At 50.2% G+C, this 27,372-nt stretch overlaps 1 protein-coding gene across 2 annotated transcripts in view; it reads left to right on the top strand.

Annotated features, from left to right (window-relative positions):
* CDK17 (cyclin dependent kinase 17) overlaps positions 1-27,372 on the top strand; it is a 1,505,117-nt gene that overhangs the window by 943,950 nt on the left and 533,795 nt on the right. For both annotated transcript variants that reach the window (XM_069629414.1, XM_069629415.1), the window contains one exon: positions 3,028-3,142. In XM_069629414.1, the coding sequence (XP_069485515.1) occupies positions 3,028-3,142 (115 nt within the window). The remainder of the gene's footprint in view (positions 1-3,027; positions 3,143-27,372) is intronic.

The following is a 27,372-nucleotide window of genomic DNA, read 5'->3' as shown; positions in this document are numbered from 1 at the left end:
CTGAGTGAAGTAGCCTTCATTCTGGCGTGTGGTTTGGGTACCAAGCCATATAATGGGAATATGTGTCATGTTCTGAGCGTACAAGGGCATATACCTTACATGCAAGGGTGTATTTGGCATATGAGCATCACCTGGGCCTTTGATAGCTCTACGTTGCATGCATGGTCAGGCCTGGGCATAGCCTGGTTGCAGATGGGCTTATCTGAATGGCTCCGTGCAATTGAGGCTGCACCTGTAATAGGATTACAATATCCGAACATACAAAGCACCACCAAGAATGTCGTGGAAAAATTACCACTGATGATTCCGGTATATTGGTCAAAAATTTATTAGTCAAAAGCAAATCGGACAAAACAAACCAATAACAGTACGAGACTTTGGCGCAAGTGAGAACCCCCCTCCCTCCATGCACCGTTCTTTTACCCAAAGGAACACATGCATTTTAAGGGAAGGGGTGGTCCAGACAGGGCAAGGAATTGTACTGAAACGATGTCGCATGCTGGGAACAAAGCCCCACTATGCATGTCTTTTGATACCAGCTGCATTCTTACATGTTAGTCAGTGTTATCAGGGAGGACAGCATAGTGTGATACATTTAGTGAAGGTGAATATACTGCATGAATATATTCCGTCTACGAGAGCCTAAAACACGCTTGCATATGCCAAAGGGAGCAAACCTCAGAATCGAGAGATGCGAAGGCGAGCATACCTACACACTAAGCAAAGAGCATTCATTGCAAAAGACATGCACAGTAAAGCCTTGCCTCGCAAAAGCACGAAACGGTTGCTTAGACATGGCAGTTTACCGTGCTTACTCAATATCACAATACAGTAATGTGCAAGGGGAGTACATCAAATGTTCAATTCCAAACTTTCCCCCCACACATACGATGGCAGCACTTGTGCAGGTGAGGCTATCCTACGACATAAAAGGCAACAAGGAGCTTTAAATAAAGCTAGACCTAGTGGTCTTGTCAGTGCTTCTTAAAAGATAGATAGCTATACAGATAGGATTAAAAGTAACTGGTAAAATGCACTACCGAATTGGATCAGGTTATTAGCAAGACAATTCAAATGCATTCCAATGCATAGCCGAAGGGGATACATGTAAATGTGATAACATTTCTTGATAAGTCTCTGTGATGTCCAATAGGCTTCAAATGGGATATTCTTAAGCATATACACGGTTGTGATGGATCAAAGAAACGCCCTACCCATGCCACATGCAGTAGGTCTTCCACATTTTCCCATTATGCATAGTGCTATGGACATGTACACGATGGGGATTAGCTGTGGCAACCATCATCCTAAACCCACTTTCTCCACTCTGCCATGCATTTTGTTGGATTGTGTCTGGTTTTAGTTGGCAGAGTGAAATAGTGCAGAATCCGACAAAATGCTCTGATGCCAAAGACATCAGAATTCTCGCGATTCTGTGCATGAAATGCCACCATCTCTGCGTAGTCCACTCCACATATGCTTAGTTAACCCTCGTTGCTGCAAAGCGCAAAATGCACAGTTGCAGTAGGTTTCTGGACAAAGGCAATTACTGTAACGGCCAAGCTCAAAATAAGCCTTTTAGCATACACATGGCCTTACCTTGCCTGCCTACACTCTACACATTGCTGAACATCCAAGCTCTGATCATATTTTGGAGGCGAAATACGACCTTTATTTTACCTATATAAAAAATGAACTCTTATTAAAATAAAGAATACACATGAAAGTGATGTTTTATTTTTACTCTGGCTTTTAACATGATAGAGAGACAGTCCTGGTTACCTCGCAGTTAATATATTTCGGAATCCTGTGTATACATTGTTTCTCACGCTAATTACGCTGTTTTGCAGTGAAATCTTTATTTTTATTACAGTGTAGACACATGGCTTCATTACGAGTTTGGAAGTAGCCATGGTACTATTAGCGCCATGGCTGCCTCCAAACCCGTGTCCGGGTCCGTGTAGGCGGAATGGGGACTTAACGGGTCATTCCGACCTTTGAGGACCCGGTAAGTCCCCATTCTGAAAACCATTACCCATTCCCATTCGAGCCCCCATAGGGATCAATGGGAATGGGGAAGGAGCTAATAACGGGCCCGCAAATAGCGGGCACGTTATTAGCTCCTTGGTCCCTTAGCGGCTCCTGCTAAGGGACCTCGGAATGCGGTGGTGGGGGGTTAACGGCACCGGCATCCTTACCTGTGCCGTTAAACTTTTACCGCCGCACTCCTAATGAGGCCCTAGTCTGGTGGTGGCCAGCCGACACGTGTTTCGACCTTGGGGGGCCGGTGGTATTTATCAAGACAATGGGCCTCATTCCGAGTTGGGCAGTAAGGGTTTACCAGCACTGGTAAGGATGCCGGTGCCGGTAAACCCTTACCACCCTATTCCGAGGTCCCTTAGCGGCACCTGCAAAGGACGTGTGGTCTCACCACACGTCCTTTGCGGGTCCCGCTAAGGGACGAGGGCGCTAATAATGGGCCCGTAATTAGTGCCTTTCCCATTGAGCCCTTTTGGGGCTCAAATGGGAATGGGGAATGGTTTACTGAATGGGGACTTACCGGGCCCTCCCAAGGTCAGAATAATCCGTTAAATCCCCATTCGGCCAGATCGGAACCGGGTTTGGAGGCAGCCATGGTGCTAATAGCACCATGGCTACCCCAAATTCGGAATGAGGCCCAATACATTGGTTTTAGGATGGGGGAGTGTTGCCCCTGGTCGAGTCCCCTTAGGGTTTGAAATTTGTCTGACCCAATTAGGGCCTTGGGTTTATCCTAAGGTGTTTATAACGTCCCAATTGAACTGCTCTGCTTGGAGGGAGTAACATGATTTCATTGAAGACTGCCATTGGCTGTTTACCACTGTAGCATGTTCTACACACCTATCCACCTATGGCACAAGTGACTAACTCCAATTGCCTAAAATGTTACTTGTAAACGCTGGGCAATAATATTTTCAGCTCTATGCCATGTTTTCTTGTGTGAACTTTAATACAGTTTATAACAAATGTAACATTTATCTTTCACAGGGTACATACGCAACAGTATTTAAGGGAAGGAGTAAACTAACAGAGAATTTGGTAGCTCTGAAAGAAATCCGACTGGAACATGAAGAAGGGGCACCTTGCACAGCAATTAGAGAAGGTGAGTGAAATGCAATAATATTGTTACTGCACAATATCCCTTTTACTGTATTAATTTCTGTTAGTAAACAGTAGCTAATGCCTTCTCATTGCACAGAATAGTTTTTTGCCTCTCATAGCCGTGCACAAAGCAGATTTGGTGGGTCTCCCAGGCTTTCCATTGAACGAGTGGTAGTGTGAATTAGGTTGTCATCCTTGAGCAATTGCTAATCCACGAGATGAACCCATGGACCCTCCAGAAGACATCAAACCCCCCAATCACTAATTCCCCAATGGAAGACCATTTTAAGTACACTGTTCCGCTCACAAGGGCAGCTGGCTAGTGTATATGGGGTCCTTCAAGGCAGGTAACGCCAGAAATACCAAAGAAGTAACACTGTTTATTGTAGGTGCCGATGCAGCTGGAAGAGTACAATTCAATTCGCACAGTGGGAGAGAACAGAAAGAAGGGAGCTGTCCATGCTGCCTACTGTGGCTAAACCTTGTATAGGTTTGACCATTATTGTCATAAGCAAAGTTAGCAACGCTGACAAAACATCCTACAAAGCTTACTGGCGAGACTATGCCAGTCCCTTATGCCTCCCTGTATGTTACTAGTTTGTGGTAGGTGCAAGCAATCTTTACCTTTTCTGCCCAACACCTCTCACATGACGTCACAATCCTTCCTGCACCACCCCACAATGACAAATATTTCATGACATACTCTTACGTCCCGTCCCCTTTCCTCCATACTGTATGGGCGTCCTTCGCGAGGGACGGGAGACGGAACCTTTTTCACTAGAAAAATCTTCTCCCCTTTCATTCGAGGCGCGCAGGGGCATGGCCCTGGGAGCATGTGCTCGCCTGACTCTGCCCACCAGTGCCACTCCTCAGACACCTTTTCCGCCTCAACAGGAATGGGCCGAATTCACCAGCGCTCCTGGGTTTGGCTTCGGCCATGTAATAACACGCACTCTTCCCTGGATAGTCTTCTATCTTTGTCTTTTTCTTTTCAATTAGGTACTTGGTCCTCCGATGCCACGCTCCTCCCCAGCGCATATGTCGATTTCAGCGGGCTTCAGCAGGTGTCCAGCCTGCGAGGGGCTCGTCCCTACATCCGACCCCCATGCCCTTTGCCTCAGTTTCCCTGGCCCCGACCACGGCTGGGAAGGTTGTTCCATATACGACTCACTGACTTCACCTGCACTGAAGAACAGGCTAGCTAGGTGGAGGGAGCTCTTCCAGAAGTCGCCTCTGGAGGACCTAAAGGACTTTGTCAAACATCGCTTGAGCCTAAGGAGAGGCCTCCATATACCATTGTACCCCACAAAGGCAACTCCTTCGCAAAGAAACGCTCGGCCGGGAGGAACCTTTTGGGTTCTAGCACCAGCACACGTACCGAGGCTAGTCCGGCTACCGGCCTCACAGCCGAGGGGGGGGTCTCCTGATCCTTCCGGTGTCCTGCTGAAGGACCGCAAGTTTATTTTACCGGGGTTACTCCTGAGAGGCAACGCCCTAGTACTGACATCAGGTCTGAGGGGGTGCCTTCACGCAGCACTACCGGCAGCTCTGCCGAGGGCAATACGCCTTCCAGGTCACCGCCTGAGGTGCGGTATAGGCCTTATGTTCCAACACCAAGCGTCTTGGTCGGGGCAGGTTCCAACGAGCCAGGCACCACGACTTCGGCATCTCGACCAAATAGCCGCTGCGCCAGACAAGATGGCCGCTCGAGTCACAAGGTCGGACTGGTGTCAACCAGGTGCGTGGCCTAGTTTATCCATCGGCAGCGCAGGGCAGTTTTCCCCTGCACCCCAGGCAGAGTGTGCCCCGGCCCCAGCTGCCATTAGCCACTCTGTCAATGTCATTTGCCACCTCTACAGCCTTCGAAGACGGGTTCTTCGAAAGATTCCTACGGCTGATGCGAACTCCCCAGATGGGGGCCATCCTCTGGGATGCCATCAGGGACGTTCTCCCCCAGGTCACCCCACCGGCACCCATGGTCCTTCCTCCTATGGCTCCGGTGCCACAGGCTCCAGCGCAGCCACCGCTGCCCCAGCCGGCTCCTCAGAATCCGGCTTCCCTGCCTCCCACAGTACGGGCGGTTTCACACCAGCCTCGGCAGCAGCCACTGGCTCTGGTCTCCACACCGCAGCCCATGGCGCCCAGCAGTCCTCCACCAGTCCCCGACCCTCCGAGCGCTATGGTGGAAACTGACGAGGAGTACGACCCCGACGATGACCACCCTGACACGCCATCTTCAGCCAGGACCTTCACGAATGCCTTGCAGGTTTGGCAGAATATTTGGGTCTTCCTCAGCCCGATGTAGAGCAGCCTGAGGAGGGGCTCTTGGCAGAGGTCCTCACCATAAAACGCCCTATCAAATCGCGGATCCCAATGCAAAAAGACGTAGTTGCACTGGCCAAGAAGGGGTGGCTCAAGCTGCACTCGGCCCAACCTGTCAATTGGCACCTCAATGGCAAATATAGGCAGATGGAGGGGGATACACTCTTGCTTTCGGCGCATCCTCAACCGCACTCTTCCGTGATCGCTGCTGCGTAACTCTATTCCAAGCCTCAGTTGTCCTCGGCCAGGAGAAGATCTTGTAGGCGTATGGATTAAAGCTGTGCTCCAAGGCCTCCTTGCACCTGCGTCAAACCAATGCGGATGCCATGCTGGTAGCCGTTAACTAGAGGCTCTGGTGGAAAATTGCAGACTTCATCCCAGAATCTCTGGCACAGAGCCAAGCGCGCTTCAAGGCGGGACTAGGAGAAGTCAAGCTGGTAGCGCAGGACATCATGGAGTCCACCGTGGCCCACATCGATGCCTCTGGTTGGGCCATCTGCATTGCCACGGACATGAGAAAGACGGCCTGGCTTTGGACTACTAAATTTACTCCCGAGGTCCATGAACGCATATTGGACCTTCCATTCGAGGGTAGTGACCACTCCACCACGGAGGAGGAATTGGATAAAAAGAATAGCTTGAAAACCACAAAGTCCTTATCTATTCTTACGAAAGCCACGTCCAAAGCCTACACCCAGTCGTAGCAACGCTCTGACAAGGGGAAGGCATTAGGTGGGTTCTGGGACTTCCAAGAATGGAGGTCCAGGCATCCTGACCGTTCTCCGAGTCAGCACCGGAGGAAACAACAAAAGGGGATCGGGGGGGGGGTAGGGGTAAGGGTTTCTTCCAATCCCCCCCTCTCCTCCGCAACAGCTTCAGAGGGATAGAAGACATGACACACCCCTTCGGGTCACCTGTCTCCGGTGGGGGCAGGCTTGACTTTCATGTGCAATTTTGGCAGCAGAATGTTTCGGATCCCTGAATCCCCTCCATAGTCTCCACGGGGTACCGCCTACTGGTACCTTCCTCTCCACCCTCCTCTCCCACAGATTGGGACAACTCTGCTGGCGGAGATCCGCTCACTCGTCGAGAGCCAGGCAGTGGAAGAAGTCCCAGCCTCCCAGCGGGGATTGGGCTTTTATTCCATACAGAAGAAGAACCAGGCTGGCCTGAGAGTTGTGTTGGACCTTTCCACCCTCAATCTCTCCCTCCCTCTGCAAGAATTCAAGATGGTTACGCCAGCTCCTATTACGGAAACATTGGACAGGGGAGACTGGATGTGCTCCCTGGATCTGAAGGACGCTTATCTACATGTCCGATTTGGCAGCCGCATCATTCCTTACTGCGCTTCAGGTTCATGCGCTGCCATTTCCAATACAAGGTGCTACCCTTTGGCCTCAGCTCGGCACCTGGGTATTTACTAGGTGAATGAATGCAGTGGCAGCCCTCCTCAGGGCCCAAGTACACCACGTCTACTCCTATCTGGACAACTGGCTTGTCCAGGCCACTTCTCTGAACTCCGTTCTCCATACCGCCTCCGCGCTGATGAAAATGCTCCACGACCTGTGGTTCACTATCAATCTCAATGAAGTCTCCGTTGCAGCCCACGCAAAGCCTGACCTTCTTGGGTCTCATCTGGGACACAAGCTCTGTAAGAGTCCTTCCCTCGGAGGACAAGATTGCGGCCATCAGGAGGGCCGCAGCTCACTTCCTCTCCAGGCCAGTGAATTTGGCCTGCTGATACCAACACCTATTGGGTCTTACGGCAGCGGTCCTGTTGGCTGTACCGCACACAAGACTCAGGATGAGGAGATTACAGCTGCACTTCGCAGCTGCAAGGAATCAGCAGAAGGGCTCCCAAGCGGCGCCAGTCAGCAGTCCTCCCTTTTCTCCACTCGGACCTCCAGTGGTGGTCCGCGGACTACAATCTACAGAAGGGCAAGCCCTTCTGACAGCCAGCCCCTCAGGTCACAGTTACTATGGACCCTTCCCTGGGGGACTGGGGAGCCACCCAGGACAACCTCATCGTTCATGGAGTCTGGACTCGGCAGGAGCAGGAGTCCCACATCAATTGGCTAGAGTTGAAGGCAATATGGCTGGCTCTCAAGGCCTTTCTCACTCTTATCGATAACAAGACAGTTCTAATCCAGACAGACAACTCCACCAGCGTGTACTATGCCAACAAGCGGGGGCGTACCAGATCCCCTATGCTGTGCAATTTAGCAGTCAGCATGTGGGAATGGGCTCTGGAGAACATCTACCTCATGGCTGTTCACCTCCCGGGGGAATCCAACCTGGAAGCGGGCAGGCTCAGCAGACTGGGGGTGGACAATTACATGTGGCAATTGAACAATTTGGTACTGTAAATGATATTCCTCAGGTGGGGGCATCCCCAGGTGCATCTGTTTGCCTCCTGGGACAACCGAAAATGCCAGCAGTTCGCCTCCTGGCAGGGGCAGGGCTCCGGCTCCCTGGGTGACGCATTCCTGATACAATGGAACTACATGACTGCATACGCCTTCCCGCCCACACCCCTGATCCACAGGGTGATCTGCAAGATAAAGAAATCCTGGCACCTCAGCATAATTTTGATAGCTCCTTGGTGGCCAGCGAGACTGTGGTTCTCCGAGCTACTCAGCCTATCGGACAGACCACCCATTCACCTACCGCTGGGCCCAGCCCCTCTTCTGGCCCAGCAGGGGCGGCAGGATACTCCACCCTGCTCCTGACAAACTAGCCCTCGCAGCGTGGTTCCTGAGCAGGTCACGCTGAAACACTCAAGCCCATCTCAGGCTAACCTAGAGATCATCCAGGGCGCTAGAAGCAAGGATACTAGGAGCCAATATAAGAGTAATGGTCTAGATTCTTTCATTGGGCCTACTCTAGGGAGATCAACCCTCTTAAGTGCACCTTGGACGACATGATCTCCTTTTTGGCACAGCTCGCCCACTACGGCGTACAGGTGGATACATGCTGCACCTATCGGGCAGCCATAGGGGCTTACAGGAATTCGGTGGAGGGCCTCTTCTTCTCCTTCTCCAACCCGGTGGTCAAGCGACATCTGGCGGGCCTCCACAGGCTTTATCCACCTATAAAGAAACCACACCTGGTGTGGGACTTTGATGTTGTGTTGGGCGCCTTGGCGCACAATCCCTTTGAGCCAATGGCGTCCGCAGACATCAAGCTGGTCACCATAAAGACAGCTCTGCTCGTGGGACTCACCTCAGCTTGCAGAGTCGGCGAGACACAGGCTCTGGTGGCTTCAGAGCCCTACACCACCTTTCACAAGGGCAAAGTCGTCCTCCGGACGAACCCTGGGTTCCTTCCCGAGGTGACCTCATCCTTCTATCTCAACGAGGAAATAGTATTACCCACTTTCTTCGCTGACCCCAAGGACGAGCCTCAGAAGGTCTTGCACCATCTGGATGTCAGACGTGCGCTGAAATACTACCTGGACAGGACCAAGGACTTCCGCAAGTCGGACGCCTTGTTTGTCACTTTCGGTGGGTCAAGGCCCGATTATCAGGCCTCCATAGCAAGATGGATGGCCGCGGCCATCAAGGAGGCCTATAAGGGGCAGCACAAGCCAGTGCCAGCTAACTTACATGCTCATGCGGTCAGGGCCAAGGCCATGGCCATTGCGTTCCAGCGGCATGTGCCGTGGCCTGTCATCAGCAGGGCGGCTACCTGGCCCACCCCTTCGGATTTCTGTAAGCACTACTGTTTGGACGCCACCTCTAGGCCAGACGCAGCGTTCGGACAGGCGGTTCTAAGAAACCTGTTTTCTTAAGGAGGGTCTCCACTCCACCCTGGGGCCACATTCAGTTGTAATCGGCCCTACAATATGGAGGAAAGGGGACGGGCGTAAAAGTAATTAATAGTTACTTTCTGTTGTGACTAACGCACTCTTGGTCCATAGCCTCATTTCCTCCACACGTCCCACCATCCTTCCCCCTAATTATACTGGTGTCATCAGGCAATGCTGAATATTGTCAATATGTCACTGAAGACTGCGGAGTGGCGCTGATGGGCGGAGTCAGGCGAGTGCATGCTCCCAAGGCTGCGCCCCCGTGTGTCTCTTAATTTAAAGGGGAATAAGATTTTTCTGGTGAAAGGTTCCGTCCCTCGCGAGGGACGCCCATACAGTATGGAGGAAAGGGACTATGGACTAGGAGTACGTTGGTCACTACGGTGAGTAACTATTAATTATTTGTGCTGTCCCCCAGAACTTTATTCAACTGCCAGTGGCCAGTTCTCATGAGCCACACAATCTAACCTGGCTTTGGCAATGAAAAATCATTCACACAGCGTCTAACCAATGAGGTGCCCTGCTGTCATCGGCAAGGACACAAAATACTGTTGCAGCCTCGGGACACTGAAACTCTGCATCTGATTGGTCCCCTCCTGGCTCACCCCCTAACCCCACAACCCTCTTCCCAGGCCCATTTGTCAAGGGGCGATTTTTGAAACCGCTTACCACACCACAATCTTCCTTCCATTTACCAATATTTATTAATTGATGGTCTCCCTTTACCAGTGAGTGCCCAGGAACCTGGCTCGCTGACATCAAAAAAATATCATCTGGACTAATTTCCCAGAGACTATAGCCTCCTCCTGAGAACTTAGAATTCAAGAAATTCATGTTTGCCCTGAAATACATGGTCCAGCAGTGTGAAATCCGAAGTGGCTTACTTACCTATGGCCTATATGTCAGTGGCTGTTTATATGGGTCATGTTATGCCATACTACCCCAGCTGCCTGTTGACCCTGCCCAAGGGTGTCCATCCACCCAGCCCCTCCCTGGGTGTCCCGAACCCTACTTTTTCCTGCAAACTCCTCAAGTTGAACCTTCGCACACAGCACATATTAGTTCAACTTAGAAAGTGTGTCTGATAACCACAGTGTGCCAAAGCTGAATTTAGAACTATCCCTAACAACGAACTGCAATCTAACTCAATTTAGAGAGTGTACCCAGAAACCACACTGTGCCATAGTTAAATTCAGAAAGTGTGCCAGTGTTGTAGCTGTGGTTTAGTTTAATTTAGAAGAATATCCTCCTGTGGTTCAGTTGAACTTAGAAACTGCCCAAAACTGTGGTATAAACAAACTTAGAAAGAGCAAATAACATCTTACGGTGGCGTACGTTCAACCTAGAAACTATCCCTAGCTGTAGTACATGTAAACATGGATAGTGTGAACAATCAACATCCGGTGGTATAGTTGAACTCGGAAGTGTGAACGAAATCTCCCTATGCCAACTATAACACAGTTCAACCTTAAACACGCCATGAACCCACCCAACCCACCAAGATCCACCGAAAGAGACACGCTCGTGCCCGCCTCCCTTCCCTCCCGCCCTACGCCCCACCACCCCTTCCCTCCCGCCCTACGCCCCACCACCCCTTCCCCAAACCATCCTGCCCCCCTCCACATCCTCTGCCCATCCACTATCCAATTCTCAAGCAAGGAGAACCACCCCTTCTCAACCCAGCCCACCCTCCACCCGACCCCACCCTATCCCCTATCCAAACACCAAGCCAGAGGAGCCCGATGGCGAGACAACCATCCTAAGACCCCTGTTCCTCCCATCCCCTCCACCAACCCGCCCACTATCTTCATACCCACGCCCCCAAGTCCCCCAATTAACAGCCCGCCTAGGCTCCGAAGCACACCCTGCCCCGCAACCACCCCCCGCCCGTCCCCTCATCAACTCCCACCAACATCCTCCTCCGACCCCACTCTTTCCCCTCCCTAAAAACTGCTCGCCTTGCCCTAACAAGAAAGTATCCCTTTCTCCCTACGACCCACCTACAATCTCTCACACACCAACCACAGCAAAAACCATGAAGAGAAAACGTACCTGGTCCCCCTCAATCTCACTACTCCTCGCCACTCCTGTTTCGACCCACCTCCTCAATCTCCCAATCCCGATAATCGCCACCCTCCCCCCCACCTCACCCTGCCTGAAACCCTCTCCCTTGAATTCTCACCAACCACAACTGAAACTCCATACCCCACACCCCACCTTCAAATCCCCCGACCCCAATCAAACCAACCCGACACACCCGTCCAACCCCTCCCCCCTCCCCCCTCACACCTCGACCGCCTGCCTACTCTTCCCATCGACCGCCGACCACTCCTCCTCTCTCTCGCTCCAGCCTCCACTCTCCCCCCACACCTACCACCGACACCGCCCCCCCACCCCTCCTATCCACTGCCCCTCCCCTCCCATCCACCACCTCTGCTATTCCCACATCATCCTCCTGTACCGAAGTAAGATGCATCCTTTTTGGCAGAAAGACAAAACAACCCCGAGCAGATCCACCTTGGCCCGGCACCATCGCCACTACAAAGCCGAAATCCGGAAAGCAAAAAAAGCCCATTACAACTCCTGAATCCTGAACTGTGAAAACCCCAGCAAAGAACTTCACAAAATCATCTCCGAATTCACCAAACCATCATGTACCACCTCCCAATCAACCCCCTCCCAATCAATCTGCGACTCACTCTCTCTCCACTTCTACACCACTGCTCTCGAAAGAACAACTTCTCTAACCAACAAACTGACCCTCTTGCTCCCACCACACAATACACCCACCCTACCTGCCATCCCATCGCCTGCAACTGCCACCCACCCGACCTTAGACTCCTTCACCCCAATATCAACTGACTAATTTCTCAAACTTCTCTCTGCCCGCAAACCATCCGGCTCCCCGCTAGACCCCTGCCCAGCAACAACCCTCAAATAAATATTTGCATCTAACTGCACAGGAGAACACACAACAACCATCATAAACGACTCCCTCTCCTCAGGAATCTTTCCCGATGCGTTCAAAACTGCTCATGTCAAACCTCTTCTAAAAAAATTTCCCTCGACCCTCTTGACCTCAAAAACTACCGCCCCATCTCAAACACCAGATTCTTTGCTAAACTCATTGACCCAACTGCCTACTCCCAACTAAATGCCTTTGTCGAAGCCAGCAATCTCCTAGACCCCGCTCAATCAGGTTTCAGACCCTGACACCGAACCTAAACCACACTAACCTCAAACTGGGATGACCTTAAAAACACTGCAGACTCTGCGGGATGCACCGTATTAATCCTTCTTGACCTATCTGCCGCCTTTGACACAATCAACCACTCAATCCTCCTCGACCGCCTCCACTGCCTAGGAATCCGTGGAAACGCTCTCAGATGGATAGCCTCCTTCCTCAACAATGGAAACAAATAACCCTACTCTCCTCCTATGCTTCCCCCGCCCAACCTGTCATTACCGGAGTTCCACAAGGATCTTGCCTATCAGCCCTCCTGTTCAACCTCTATATGTCCACCCTCCCATGAATAATCCGCTCGCACAATATCCTGTGCTACAACTACGCCGATGACACCCAACTAATCCTAAAACTCCTAAACTCAAAACCCAACTACCAACCCGACCTCGCTGCCTGCCTCCTTGACATAGATCACTGGATGACCACAAACCACCTCCTGTTAAACCCCTCCAAAACTTAAATCCTGGTGTGCCGCAACACCGAACTTCTTCCGCACCCCCTTCCCTGGCCATCTGCCATGGGCATTTCCCCGAAAACCTCAAACTCAGTAAAAAACCTTGGATGCACGCTCGACTTTGACCTAACCCTCTCGCTCCAAGTCAACAACGTCTCTAAGTCCTGCCACTACCACCTCAAAATTCTTAAGCACATTTTTCCATACCTCTCCTTTCGCAACATACTCTCTGTGGTCCAATCAATTGTTATGTCAAGACTGGACTATGCTAACCCCCTCTACCTCGGAGTCCATGCATACCACCTGACTAAACTGCAAAGAGCACAAAATGCTGCGGCCAAACTGCTACTAGCACTTGGCCAAAGAGATCACATCTCCCCAGCTCTCAAAACTCGGCACTGGCTTCCGGTTGCCCGAAGGGTGACCTTCAAAACCTTATGCATCTCTCACCGCGCAATGCACAAAACGGGACCTAAATATCTTCAAGACATACTAAAACCCTACCATCCACCACGCACTCTAAGATCAAGCTCTGCCCGCCTCCTAGTGATACCAAAAACCAACTCAGTCAGGTTAGGTGGATCATCATTCTCAGCCCTGGCCCCACACTATGGAACTCACTTCCACCCCACATCCGACACACCGAGGACCTCATGTCTTTCTGCAAATTACTGAAAACATGGCTCTTCCCGTAAAAATAGACTTAACGCAAACAGTACAACAGCAACAACAGTCTGCAGTCCGATCGATAAAAATGAAAACTAAAACTGCTAATGTGAACTAAAACTGATAAACTGAATAGAATGAATAAAGTGGATGTAAGAAATGAAGTGGATGAAAGGAATGAAGTTATTGCAATGAGTGAAACGAATGCAGTGGATGAAACCGATGAAATGGATGCAGTGGATGAAACAGACGAAGCAGATGAATCGGTTGCAATTAGGTGTACCGGATGAAGCGGATGGAAGGGATGACGTGGACAGGACGGGAACGGATGTAGTGGACGGGAACGGATGTAGTGGACGGAACGGATGGAACAAATTAAGTGGATGGAACGAATGGAGCAGACCGAACGGATGGAACGGTTCGAATGGACAAAGTAGATGGAACAGACAAAGTGAATGATCGGATGAAGTGGACGGGATCGGTTGAAGCGGACGGGATCGGATGAAGCAAAAAGAATGGATGAAGCGGCTGGAACGGAACCAGTGGATGGACCGGAACCAGTGAATGGAACCAAAGAGGTGGTCGGAACATAAGAGGTGGACAAAACGGAAAAATTAATTGTATAGAAGGCAAGAAGGGATTAAAAGAAATATCGTGAACAGATGAAATGTAACGAACGGATGAGATATAAAGTACAGACCATGTATACGAATCAGAAAAGTAGATCGAACGCGTGGAAAGGATGGAGTGACAGACAAAATGGACAAAGGAATGAAATGGTTGAAAAGGTGACTTAAGTGAGCAGAGGGAACAGATGAAGTTGACAGAAAGGATAGAGCGGATCGAATGCACAGAATGAATCAAACCGAGGAAATGAATGGAAAATAGAGCAAAGTACTAGCAGGAATAAGTCTCCCTGTCGAAACAAATGGATGAAGTAGATGTTACAGACAAATCAAATGGAACAGGGTTAACGTACTGGCTAGCAGAGCAAATGGAACCGACAAAACACATAAAGTGATTAGAACAGATGGAGTGGACGGAACGGATGGAGTGGGCGGTGTTAGGGAGAATTCTCATAAATGGTTAATTTCCCTTACCTAAAGAGTCCCCCAGCAGCTTTACTGGATTTCTAGGATTTGTTTTTTTCACCTGGTAAGAGTGTGAGCCTTTTTTCTCACTCTTACATGTGTTTTGCTATGTCTATTTCTACTTTCTGTGTGATCTTGGGCACTGGAGCCTCACCTACTCCATGTGCACCACTTTTTGTGTGTATTACACAGCACCTTCAGTGCAGTGACACAGGGTTGTCTTTGAGACTTCCCACTGACTCCATTTTTCTAGGGCTGACTACTGTCCCCCAGAAAACAGATAAAGTTGCCATCAACTTTATATAGTCACTTTAAACCACAGACCCAGTACATCCCATCTTACATGGAGTATTGGAAAGGGTCAACTCTTATCCCTTTTTTTGGGGTGTGGCTTGATGGCTATGTGAGGGGATGTTCCTTGGAGGAGCTCCCGACTATCTGTTTATGATCCTGGAAAGAAGTGATGGTTTTTGGCAGACCTTCGAGTCCACGGCGCATCCACGGGTGCATGAAAGCGGGGGGCACATGGTGAGGGCTCTCCCCACCAGCGAGACTGCATATTCCCAGAACTGAACTTCGCAGAAGGTGACGATTGCGCAGGGAAAGGACAGCACCCAAGATGGCCGCTCGTGGACAAAGGGCCATAAATGGTCCGTGAGGCGGAGAGGGACAGAACTGGCCGGAGCGAGGCGAGCGCACCGAAAACAGAGGCCCAACGAACAGGACGCATTGCATGCACTTCTGGTCGATGGTGTGGGCAAAAGTATGGGCCCCCACTGAGGAGGCCCTGGATTGTGGCGTGCCCGCAGGGCGGTCCTGAGTTTAACAGAGGCTTGCAGCGGAGGGGCTGGCGAGCGGACCCCGCGAGGCGCTCCATAGGACCGGAGATATAAACAAAAGGGCTGCAGCATCTCAGCCCTGTGAGCGCACGGGCTGCAGCAGAGACACAGCCGGAGTGGGTTTCGCCGTGCGGCAGAGGCGGAGACACCTTGACGGGGGCCCACGGTACGCCAGAAGTACCCACTGCCCCCGCGCCTGAGCGGAGGGGAGGCAGGCACATTGCGGGAGTGAGCGCGCCGCTGTGGCTAGGAAGCCACCGGTGAGCACCGGCAATAAGGCCGGATACACTGTGTCTCCCATTGTTGCGAGCACCTGATGTGCGCATAGGAGCGCCAGAACGGCTGGAGGGAAGCCCTGTGGCCACACCGAGCCACCATGGACAAGCACTGCCCGCATAGCGCGGATGTGTTGGCCGCCCACTTAGGCTAACGCGAACTCTTGACTGCGAGCGAATACAAATATGAAAACAACGGGATACATTGTAGCCCCGTCCCACCGCTGAAATAGCAGTCAAACTGAGCTGTGTGAACACGCATGGGGCAGGACATATTATATCAGGGGAGCAGCTGCCTCGGAAGGGGGGGCCCAGGAACAATCCCCCTTGGAGACACGAAGTGGAGTGGATGCAGCCACAGCACAGGTTCCAACACGGACACTGCACACCGAGTGAGCGGGCATTGGCCTGATTACGCTGGGCCTGCACCTTGGAACGTCGGCGCGAATAGTGCGCGAGTACGTGGGAGGACACAGCCCACTCTGGGCGCGTGTGGCAGGCGGGCGCAGGTTTGGACGGTAACGGATGGTCTGCGACCACGCAGACAGTGCTGTGAAGAGGAGCACGGCGGGATCTTGCCCAACCGACGCAGGTGCTGGCAGCAATTGCCGACTTGAAAGTGGCCTGGGAAACAAAGTTGGGCCTGGCCATGAAAGAGCTGCAGGAGAGCCTGGACCTCAAGATCGGAGCGGTCCAAGAAGAGGGGAACCTGTTGCGTCAGGACGTGCGAACGATCGCGGAGCGCACTGGAGAACTTGAGAAAGAGCTGGCCCCGACCGCGGAGGCATGCACTGCACATGCTAAGGAGCTTCATGCCCTCGTGCAACGAGTGGGCAATCTGGAGGACAGAGCAGAGCAAGCAGTGGGGCGCGCCAGACGCAACAACATTCGCATAGTGGGTGTACCGGAAGGAATGGAAGGACCGAACCCCACGGAATACGTTGAAACCATGCTCTTGCAGGAGATCACAGGCGGGGAGCTGACCCAGGGGTTCGCGTTTGAAAGGGCACATAGGGCCTTGAGCAGGACGCCGGTCCCAGGAGCCCCCCCGTGACCGCTGATCGCGAAGATCTTGAACTATCGTGACCGCGAAAAGATTCTCGAATTTTTCCAAAAAGGAGGTACGATAGAAAGGGGGTCAGCGAAACTAACGGCGTATCCGGACTATACGCTGTTTGTACAGCGCAGTCGAATCAACTTTGGATTGCTGAAAAGGAGGCTTAGAGAAGCAGGCCATCGCTACATGTTGCTCTACCCCGCCAGGTTAAAGGTGTTTTACAAGAACAGATCCCTTTTCTTTGAGACACCGACTGAAGCGATGGATTGGCTGGATATGCAGGGTCAACCTCAGGAACCGGATGTCCAGACAGAAGCGGCTGGAGATAAGCAGCACGTTGCTGAGGCACCCGTGGTGCCATAGTCATGACATTGGGACTGGAATATAGAATAATATGTTGTTTGTGGGGAGGAAGTCATGGTATCTGCCGGCGGGTCCCGTTGAACGCACTTCTTCTAAATAGATGACTGGGAGCTCCTAGAAAGCACCCTCAGAACCCAATAGTAGTACACTTAGTTAGGTCACTGTTAGATAGGTGACGCCCTGCGTGGTCCTTGTCCTCGGATACGAGACAGGTCCAGACGTGAGTAGGCCTGAGATCCAGGGATGGAGCTGGGCTATTGTTGGGGGTTGGTAGGGAGGAGAGAGGGGGGGGGGAGTTCTGTGCAATGGTGTGGAGTTGGGGGGTGGGGAAGGGGGGTGTTGTTTGTGAAAAGCAGGGAGAGAGCCAGAAAACGAACTAGCAAGGGGAGCATTGTGGGTAGGGATGGGATGGGGATAGTCCAAACAGATGGCATCGGGTAATCTTTAATTGTGACCTGGAATGTACGGGGCCTTAACAGCTACTTGAAACGTAATAAAGTGATGCTGTACTTAAAGAGGATGCGGGTAGACATAGCCCTGCTGCAGGAGACTCACCTCACTAGGGAAAGGCTGGAGGTGGTCACGAGAAAATGGAAGGGCAATGTTGTGGGTGCGGCATATTCGGCATACGCTAGAGGGGTTATTACTTGGGTGGCGCCGCATGTGCCGTTTCGGGTGCTTGGCTCTACAGTAGACCCGGAGGGTAGACTGGTGGTGTTAACGGGTCTCCTGGAAAACAGGGAAGTGCATATCATCAATTTGTACGCCCCCAATAGCGACACAGCGGCATACTTTAGGACCCTTTACTGCAAACTGGGCCCCTGGCAGGGGGCACGGTGGTGTGGGGGGGACTTTAATTGTACCATTAACCCCAGAATGGATAGGTCCATGGACAGGGCAGGGAAACCGGCACCGGCGACGAAAGCGCTGGGAACCTTACTGAAAGACCTATGCCTAGAGGATGTGTGGAGAAGTTTGCATCCTACGGATAGGCAATATTCACTCTACGCAGTGCCACATGATTTGCACACAAGGCTAGATTACATGTTTGTAACGGCCGAGATAGTGCGAGACATAGTGGGGGCGGAATACAAGGCCCGAGTACTATCTAACCAGTCGCCCTTGGTGGTAGAGTGGAGACACCAGCCCCCAAGACCGCTGATCCCAACATGGCGACTCAGGACTGAGGCTCTGCAGGACGAGGGGTTCCGGGAGGGTCTGAGGGATGCTATCGAAGAATACTTTGATATAAATACGGGAAGCGTACGCTCTGTGGGCACACTGTGGGAAGCGTTTAAGGTGGTGGTGCGTGGGGTAGCCATTTCCAAAGCTAAGGGGCTCCAGAGGGGCAACGAAAGGGAACTCCAAGAAGCGGAAAGGGAGCTATGGGTTCTCACACGTTGTGAGAATACTGCTCATGATAACGGAACAAAGATAAAAGAGCTACAGTTGTCCTGCAGTGCACTCTGGGACAGGCTGTGCAGACTCAATTACAGGAAATACACGGAGAAGATACACGCAGGGGGCGACAAGCCGGGCAGACTGCTGGCCTGGCTGTATAAGAGTGAGACCCCCCGCTCAGTGATCAGTGAGATTAAGGATGAGAGAGGTTGCATATGCAACACCCAAGAAGGGGTAAATGAGGAGTTCCTTAAGTTTTAGACACTTGTATGAGGACACAGGGGAGGATATGTGTCAAGCCATACTGGACACATTGGAGGACATAGGGTTGCCCACCCTGGACGAACTAGAACGTGCAGAGTTAGACGCACCTGTCACCTCGGATGAGCTGGAGGTGGCGATTCAGAATCTGCCCACATGCAAGGCGCCTGGTTAGGACGGGTTGCCTAGTGAGTTCTACAAAACATACAAGCAGGAGCTGCTTCAGCCAGTGCTTGCCACTTTCAACGAGGCCTACGAGCACAGGGAACTCCCACTGTCCCTCCGCGGGGCTGTGATCATCCCACTCTTGAAACCAGGCAAGCCGGCCGTGGAGTGTGGGTCGTACAGACCGTTGTCCATGCTCAACCAGGACAGCAAAATACTCAAGGCAGTACTGGCTAGTAAACTGCAGAAGGTGATCGGGAAACTGATACACCCAGATCAGACGGGATATGTTCCAGGCAGGAACATCACCGATAACCACAGGAGGCTACACCATATCATTGAGCAAACCGAGGAGGACACAGGCGAGTTGGCCATAGTGTCGTTAGACGCGGTCAAAGCCTTCGACTCGGTACGATGGCCCTGGCTGAAAGCGGTCCTGAAGGGGTACGGAATGGGACCTGGATACCTCAGATGGGTCCAGTTGTTTTACAGCACACCGATAGCGAGAGTCAAAACGGGGTCCATAGTCTCGGATACCTGGCAATTTAGCAGGGGGACCAGACAGGGATGCCCCTGGTCACCCATGCTATTATACTGGCACTAGAGCCGTTGGCAATATGCCTGCGACAACAATATGGGGAGGTGGGCATAAGCACTGCAAGTGGAGGGCACCTGATATCACTATATGCAGATGACATGTTCCTTTATTTGCGTTATTCGGAAGAAAATCTGCAGTATGTGTTGGAGGTAATGGAACGGTACGCAACCCTTTTGGGCATATCGGTGAACCCTAGAAAGTCTAGTCTGTTTCCGTTGGGCAGATATAGGAAGGTCCCAGTACAGATGCTGCCCGTCCTGCCAATACCATGGCAGACCGAGACATTTAGGTATTTGGGAATAAATATTTACCACAGGATCGAGGCGGAACACAAGCATAACACGGAAAAAGCGATAGAGGGGCTCAAGAACAGCATGGTATTTTGGTCTGGATTGCCCCTGACCATGATGGGAAGAGCGGCCTTGCTCAAGATGGTGGTCCTGCCTAGACTCTTGCACTTTTTCGTGAATGTCCCGTTTTTGATACCTAGGAGCCTATTTGTGAAACTTCATAGCGTGTGTAGGGGTTTTGTGTGGGGTAACTCCAGGAACAGGGTGGCTCTGTGGAAGCTCCAGAACCCATGTGACAAGGGGGGGTATAGGCCTGCCAAATTTTGAACTCCATTACCTGGCGGGGCAGCTGTTGTATGTGGCCAGGTGGCTTTCGGATGAAGACTCGGCGGAAGCTAGGCTTCTGCGTGGAGACTCGGCCCCGTACTATCTGAAGGAAGTGGTGTGGCTGCGTAGAGACAAACTGGTGGGCAGGGGGCGGCTACTAAGGCTGGGCTGGGAGATCTGGCACAGGAAATGGAAGATTGGGGGGGACTCGGAGCCGTACTCTCAGCAGGCCCCTTTGGCGGCGCTGTGCGGGAGCGACTCTCAACTACTTGAATCGATCCGTAGATCCTGGGAACAGGTGGGTCTGGCCACTCTCGGGGACATATGGCAGGAAGGGGAGGCATTGGACTTTCAGAGATTGCAAGAAGAGACGGGGGTGCATGGTGGCCAGTATATAACCTACGCTAGGCTGGTGAAAAAGACTAGAGAAAGATGGCCCGAGACGGTGCTAGCGGAGGATCCTGACACCTCCTTGGAAACTATGTATGATGTATCGGAGGGCGGGCACGAAATATCGAGGATATACGAGCTCCTGCAAGCAAGGGCAGGGAAGGAGTTGCTCCAACTGAGACAAGATTGGGAAGAGGAGGTGGGGGAACCCATGGCGGATGGTCAATGGGAATGGGCCCAGAGGTACCATAAAAAGGTGTCCCGGAACGCAAGGTTTCAACAACTTCGATTGTACGTTACCCACAGGGCTTACCTGACTCCCGGGAAAATTGCGAAGTTTGGGGGACCAGCCACGCAGCAATGCCCCAGATTTGGGGAGGTGGATGCTGGGCTGTTGCACATGTTTTGGGCTTGCCCGGAGGTGCACAGGTTCTGGGATGAGGTTAAACTGAAACTGGCTGGAGGGGGAGTGGGGCTGGACGTGGAATCAGCCTGGTCATGCATGCTCGGGTTCTTCCCTAGACCCCGACACTCAAAACATATAAGCAAAATGAAGGACTTGGCTTGCGTTTTGGCCAAGCGCAGAATCGCCATGGGCTGGAAGGCGGCCCACAGGCCTAAAGTGGAGCTATGGTGGGCGGACCTCCTAAAATGGGCAGAAGCCGAATCAGTGGTCTGGTTTGAAGCGGTCACTAGGGGGGGCGAGGAGGAAGTAGGGCCCCTGCTGGCCTGGCGGCAATTGGTGGCCTCTATGGCAAACCCTCACCAGGGTAACAACGGAACAGAGGACTCGGATGATGAGCGCTTAAGTATTGTGCTACCCGATAATGCTCCTGCAAACGACATGTAAGAACCGGCTCTAGTTCAAAGGGGGAGGGGGGAAGTTGGGGAGTTTTAATGGAAATGTGATGGTCTAATGATGCTTTTTACGTATTGAAGCAGTTGTAGAGCGTGTTTTGTTTGGTTTTAAAATAAAATAAAAAATATTTTTTAAAAAAAAAACTCTTATCCCTTTTTGTCTGTACCTCTTGGGGCATTGTTTTGCTCCTTTAACATTGAGACTTGGCTGGTGGAAGTGGTATCTACCCTAACTTTTCTACCGCAGTTATCTTACATAACATGGTAATGTTTTAGGCTATTATATTAGCCTCGAACATAAAACCCGCTTGACCATATGTTTTATTTAGGTTCCTGCTGGGTTTAGTCGCCATTTCTTTTTGTAAGTCTTTCTCGTGTTTTTCTCTGCGCGCCAAACCGGGGATGACTCCTTTGTTGGCTGTCTTTTCGCGGGCTTCTGCACAGAAGCCCTCCTTAAGGCGTCTGATAGTCTAGGTAGGCAGGATGTGAGGCAGGGATCTTCGGACCCATGCCATGGGTTCCCTTGGTAACGCAAGTCGCACTCTTGTCTAATTGGCTAAGGGGACTGTCCTTGCCAGGCCAGCCACCCTGCTGTGTGATTGACAGCCAGGCTGTATGAATGCGAGAAAACTGCATAAAAAGCATGTCTCCGGGACTGGAGGAGCAATGTCGCCACTGGAATGAAAGAACCAACGAGGAACTGGAAGAAGAGGACCCCTGCAACGACTGAAACGCCCGGTGAATCCCTGCTGCAGGTCTGAATCTCCAAATCCGATGACAGAGAAGATCCTCGAGGAAACCTCTTCCCTTGAGCTGGTGGGACCAACCAGTTAACCCAAACTACAAGCCAGGACCCCTCCTCTGGTCGAATTTGCTGTACAGAGCTACAGTGGGCCGGATAGCCAAGTAGGTCGGACCCTGCTTAGGTTTTAAGGAGCGCACCTTTTATTCGTTGTTTGGCGCTGCTGCTGGTTTCTTCTCTGTGTAGTGCAGGACCCTCCAGTCTTCCTACTTCTGATCAGTCCGACAGTCGCTTCAGGAACCGTGATCCTGCAGGAACTACCAGGAACATCTGCCTCAGCTACAGCCCCCTCTCTGTTTTAAGGTACTGTGCAAATCCGGTTGTGCGTTTCGCTCAGCCGTAGTGAAAGTGTTTGAAATCTTTCTCCAATGCGAGGGCTTGTCCTTCTCTTCTCTTTGAACTATCTTTTATGCCAACCAACCTCATCTGGAATCTGTGCCACGAACTTTACCGCAGACTACCCTGAACTGTGTGATCTTGAGCAAAAGACTTTTGACCTATTGACTTTGGCCCTAAGCCTTTTCTAGCTGATCTCCTCACTGTAGTCTCTCTTGTTCAACTGCTCAGAATACTTACCTGTTGGTTTTGCCTAATTTCTGATAACTTTGTCTTTCCCTCCCTTTTAAATTGCTGTAGTGCCATTTTGCTCCCACTTCAGGTTGTGAGCTTAACTTGTCTGGAATTTAAGGGAAGTGGTGTGGTGTATTTATGATGGTGATTTTGACCTTGCTTAGAATAGTGAAATGTTATACAACTGTTGAGTAAAGAAATATATATTCTTTTACTTAGAAACCTTGAGTCAGTGTTTGCCTGAATCATAGTAATTGCTGTCCTTTGTGTAACTATTTGTACTGCTCACTTACTCTTGAGATAAGTCTGGCTGTTCCGCTACTGCTACCACTATAACTGTGTAGTACAGACTTGTACCAAAGGTGAAATTCTACTGTCACTTGTAGTCTTAATTGTGTGTAGTGTTCCCAAAGGGTACTGCATATAATTCTGCCAAACAGGCAAAACGCATTGAGTAGTTGGAAAGGATGGAGTGGATGGAACAAATGAATGAATGGAACAGACTGAATGGATGGTAGGAGTAGAACAAATAAACGGATGAGTGGATTGAACGGGCGAGACTACCGAGCAGACTGAACAAATGGAAAAATGACTATCTTTAACAAATGGAACTGATCAAATGGACTGAACAGATCCAACAGCTGAAACGGATACAGTAGACAGTATAGATGCAGTTGATGAAACAAATGGAGCAGAAGGAACAGATGGATTGGATTGGTCTGATGGAGTAAATGGAGTAGATGAACTGAATGGAACAGGTAGAGCAGATGAGACCTGCAGAATGGATGGAACTGATGAAGTGGATGGAACAAATGGAATAGTTAGAACTGATGGAGTTGAATGAAAAGTTGGAATGGATAGAACAGAGAGAGCAGATGGAACAAGCAGGGAGGACTGGAGTGGATGAAACAGATGAACTAGATGGAATAGATGGAACAGGTGTAGTGGATAGAACAAATGGAATAGATAGAACAGAAAGACCAGGTAGAAAGAATAGTGCGGATGGAACAAACCAAGTGAATCGAACGGACGGCGTGGATGGGACGGATGAAGTAGATGGAACGGAAATAATGGATGGAGTTGATGGATCAGATGGAGTGGATGGATCGATGGGAGTGGATCGAACGGATGGAACAGATAAAATGGATGGATAGGATAATATGAATAGAACAGATAAAGTGGATGGAACGGATGGAGTGGATGGAACGGATGGAGTGGATCGAACGAAAGGTATGAAAGGAACGGTTGGAGTGGATGGAACGGATGAAGCGCTTGGAACAGATGGAGTCCATGGAACAGATAAAATGGTTGGAGTGCACGGAACGGATGGAGTGCACGGAACGGATGGAGTGCACGGAACGGATGGAGTGGAAGGAACGGATGAGTCCGGTGGAACTGATGAAGTGAGTAAAACACATGAAACAAATCGAATGAATAAAAAGGATGGAACAGACGGAACACACTAAACAGATGGGAACGATGAAACAGCTCTACAGACTGGATGGTGTAGTTTATGTGGATGAAGGATTGAATAATGGAATGAATGGGAAGACCAGTAAACTAAATGATGAACCAGACAAAATGTACGAACAGACAAAGCTGAATGAACGGACAGAGTGAACAAAACGGATAGAACAGATGGTACAGATCAGCACTCGATCACAAACCCCGTACTGAAAAGCACCATATCACACCACCATGTTTACTCTCTCCTATACACCACCACTCAACTAGAACACATTGATACTATGAAAAATTCGGTATAGCTGTTCTCATACTAACACCTGCCTCATACTCATCATCCTAAGTAAACACAGCTCGCTCAGCACACACCGCTAGCCTAAGCGTCTCCTCAGGCCTAACACAGCCAGAAATCGGTCTGGATATCAACCAACCAGAATGAACGCATACTCCTGACCCTCCATCCACCACACCTACCGCTAAAAAGCAGCTATCCTGGAAGTGCCAGAGCAGCTGCACACATATCCGGTGCATCCACGCACCTTACGACTCTCCCTCTCTCTCTACTGACTTGAACTACAGTTCCCGGGGGCGTTCAACCTACCAGCGCTTTGAGATCATACCAATGATACATAATGCGCTATATAAATGCAAAGTAACATGACATAACATATGTTTCATGGTGCAGCCATCAATGATATCCCCCCTTTAGGAATGCCCCCTCCCCTTATCCATCAGTCCCGCTACTGATAAGTGCGCCCCCTTTGGCAGCGCTGTATTTGCACCTTTACCACACTAGGGGGATTAAGGCACAGGAATTTCATGAAGATAAAGACTTGATTGAGGATATGCTAAATTAATTAAACGTGTGTTCCATTACATTCCCATACAATCTGTAAGAAAACATCTAGCATCCTTTCTTCCGAGACCAGCGTCTACCAAAGCATCAGTACCAAAATAAAGAAGCATAAACCTTTGCCATCTGACCCACTATACATCCAGGGTCACCCTACAGCTGATTCATAGTGGTCACAATGACTTGGAAGAGAAAAAACAGACCACTCAACTGGATAAAATATGCCACAAAATTACAACATAGAAAATCACAGACACATGACATCCACTATACATTAAACAAAGTGTTGATTAACAACATATCCCATGTGTCCTTGGATGTATAGTGGATGTCAATTGTCATGTGTCTGTGATTTTCTATGTTGTAATTTTGTGGCATATTTTATCCAATTTATTGGTGTTATACCCTCCATGTGGGTTACAATCCTGGGTGATACTATGTGTTTTAAAAAGTTGTTTTAACAATGTTTTATTGAATTTGAAAAATTAAAATGATTTATTCTATAAATTTGCATTACAAACCTAGTCCATTTTGTCAGGACTAATAGGTATGGGTCAATACTAATCATCTTCGCTTAGACAGATGAATAATTTGATAGACTAAAGGTTGTGCACCTTCTCTCCTTTTGTGTACAAACACATTATAAAAGAGGCCAGTGGGGTATGTTTAGTGATATACTTAGAGGTCTACTAAAAGAGGTGCCTGAGACTTTACAGAAACCTTTCCACATAAATGTGCAGGAGAGGCAACAGACTGCAAACACAGGGAAGCGCGCTCATCCAATCAGGTGGCTGGAACAGCAGGCGAGATTACACAATCCTCTGCCGCTGTCCCAGCCACCCGAGGCACTTCCCCGGGTGCCGCGCTTTTTTCTTTTTTCATTGTGGGAGGGCAACAGGGAGCCTCGAAATTTTCCAAGTGAAGTAAAAGAATGAATTAAGAAGAATGCAATACTTGAATTGGATTTTGCAGAAACATTGTGTCTGAGTGGTCACAGTTAAGCAGTCTCTGACTAACAAAGGACATTGTAAAAGTATCACGCAATAACAATGCTATGAATAAGAGCATGAAAGCGATGAACGAGCAACCTGAGGGGAGCCACCGAAGTGTGAGCGAACTGCCGATCAGGCAAAACAAAGCTGTAAATGAAAGTCATCCACGTACATTATAGAAAGGAGAACCAAAAACATATCAACAAAGGCAAACCCTGAATCTAACTACTTGGGGAAACCATGTAATTCGCCAAAGTGGTAGAAAGCTGGGTCTGGGCAACTGGTTGTGTGACCTGAAACGGGTGGACCGTGCGGCCTGTTAACTGCGCCCAGCCCAGGACGCCCCAACAAGGAAAAGTGCTAAAGCTAAACACCGTTGTTTTGGGAATCAGTATTTGAATATTGGGAAAGGGTACCCCATAGCTCCTTTGGAACAATGTTGTTTTGGAAATCAAGGCTTGAAGCTGGGGGAAGGGAACTCGAAGCATCTTTTTGGACTTTTTGGCTGGAACTGTATCCTGTACTTACAAAGGGGGTAGAGACGGCTGCAGATTTTATGTTGAACACTATTTAATTTAGAACATCCCTACACTACATTGGACGTGAGGGCAAGCATATGTTTTGACACAGACATACTTTTGAGTTGGACTTACAGACTTAAACTTTTCCTTAGTTTCTTTAGGTAGGGCTATTCCCACCATAGCTATAGAGCAAGTTAGGCATTACATCCATCCTGATATTTTAATAAAGGTTTTCAAAACGGTTACATCTGTTGTCTGTATCATCGCCTGATAACCATGCCTGTCTCACAAGCCATATAAGCAATCATTATCAGCCTGTTTACGGGGAATTCGAGGAAGCCGTCTTGGAACCCCCACGTTTGAGACTATTTTCAGAGGGGCTGAAGGAGCTTCCTTTTTGAACTGGAACCCTTTCCCGAGAGTAAGGGGGACAAGCCTTTTGAAACTTGAGTCCGCTGGGCCAGCTTACAACCCCAAATCTGGAGGGTACCCCACAAAAGAGAACCACCAAAAACTGCTCTGAAGCTAAAAGGGTAAGAAACCCAGCACAGTTGTGGACCCCGATACTTCAGGATATCGGACAAAGGAGGCAAACCCAAAAAAATGTCTTCAAGCCAAAA

This window comes from Ambystoma mexicanum, chromosome 12 (assembly GCF_040938575.1).
Source record: "Ambystoma mexicanum isolate Mex_15411 chromosome 12, UKY_AmexF1_1, whole genome shotgun sequence".
Taxonomy (NCBI): domain Eukaryota; kingdom Metazoa; phylum Chordata; class Amphibia; order Caudata; family Ambystomatidae; genus Ambystoma; species Ambystoma mexicanum.
This window is presented reverse-complemented; position numbering and strand designations above follow the sequence as displayed.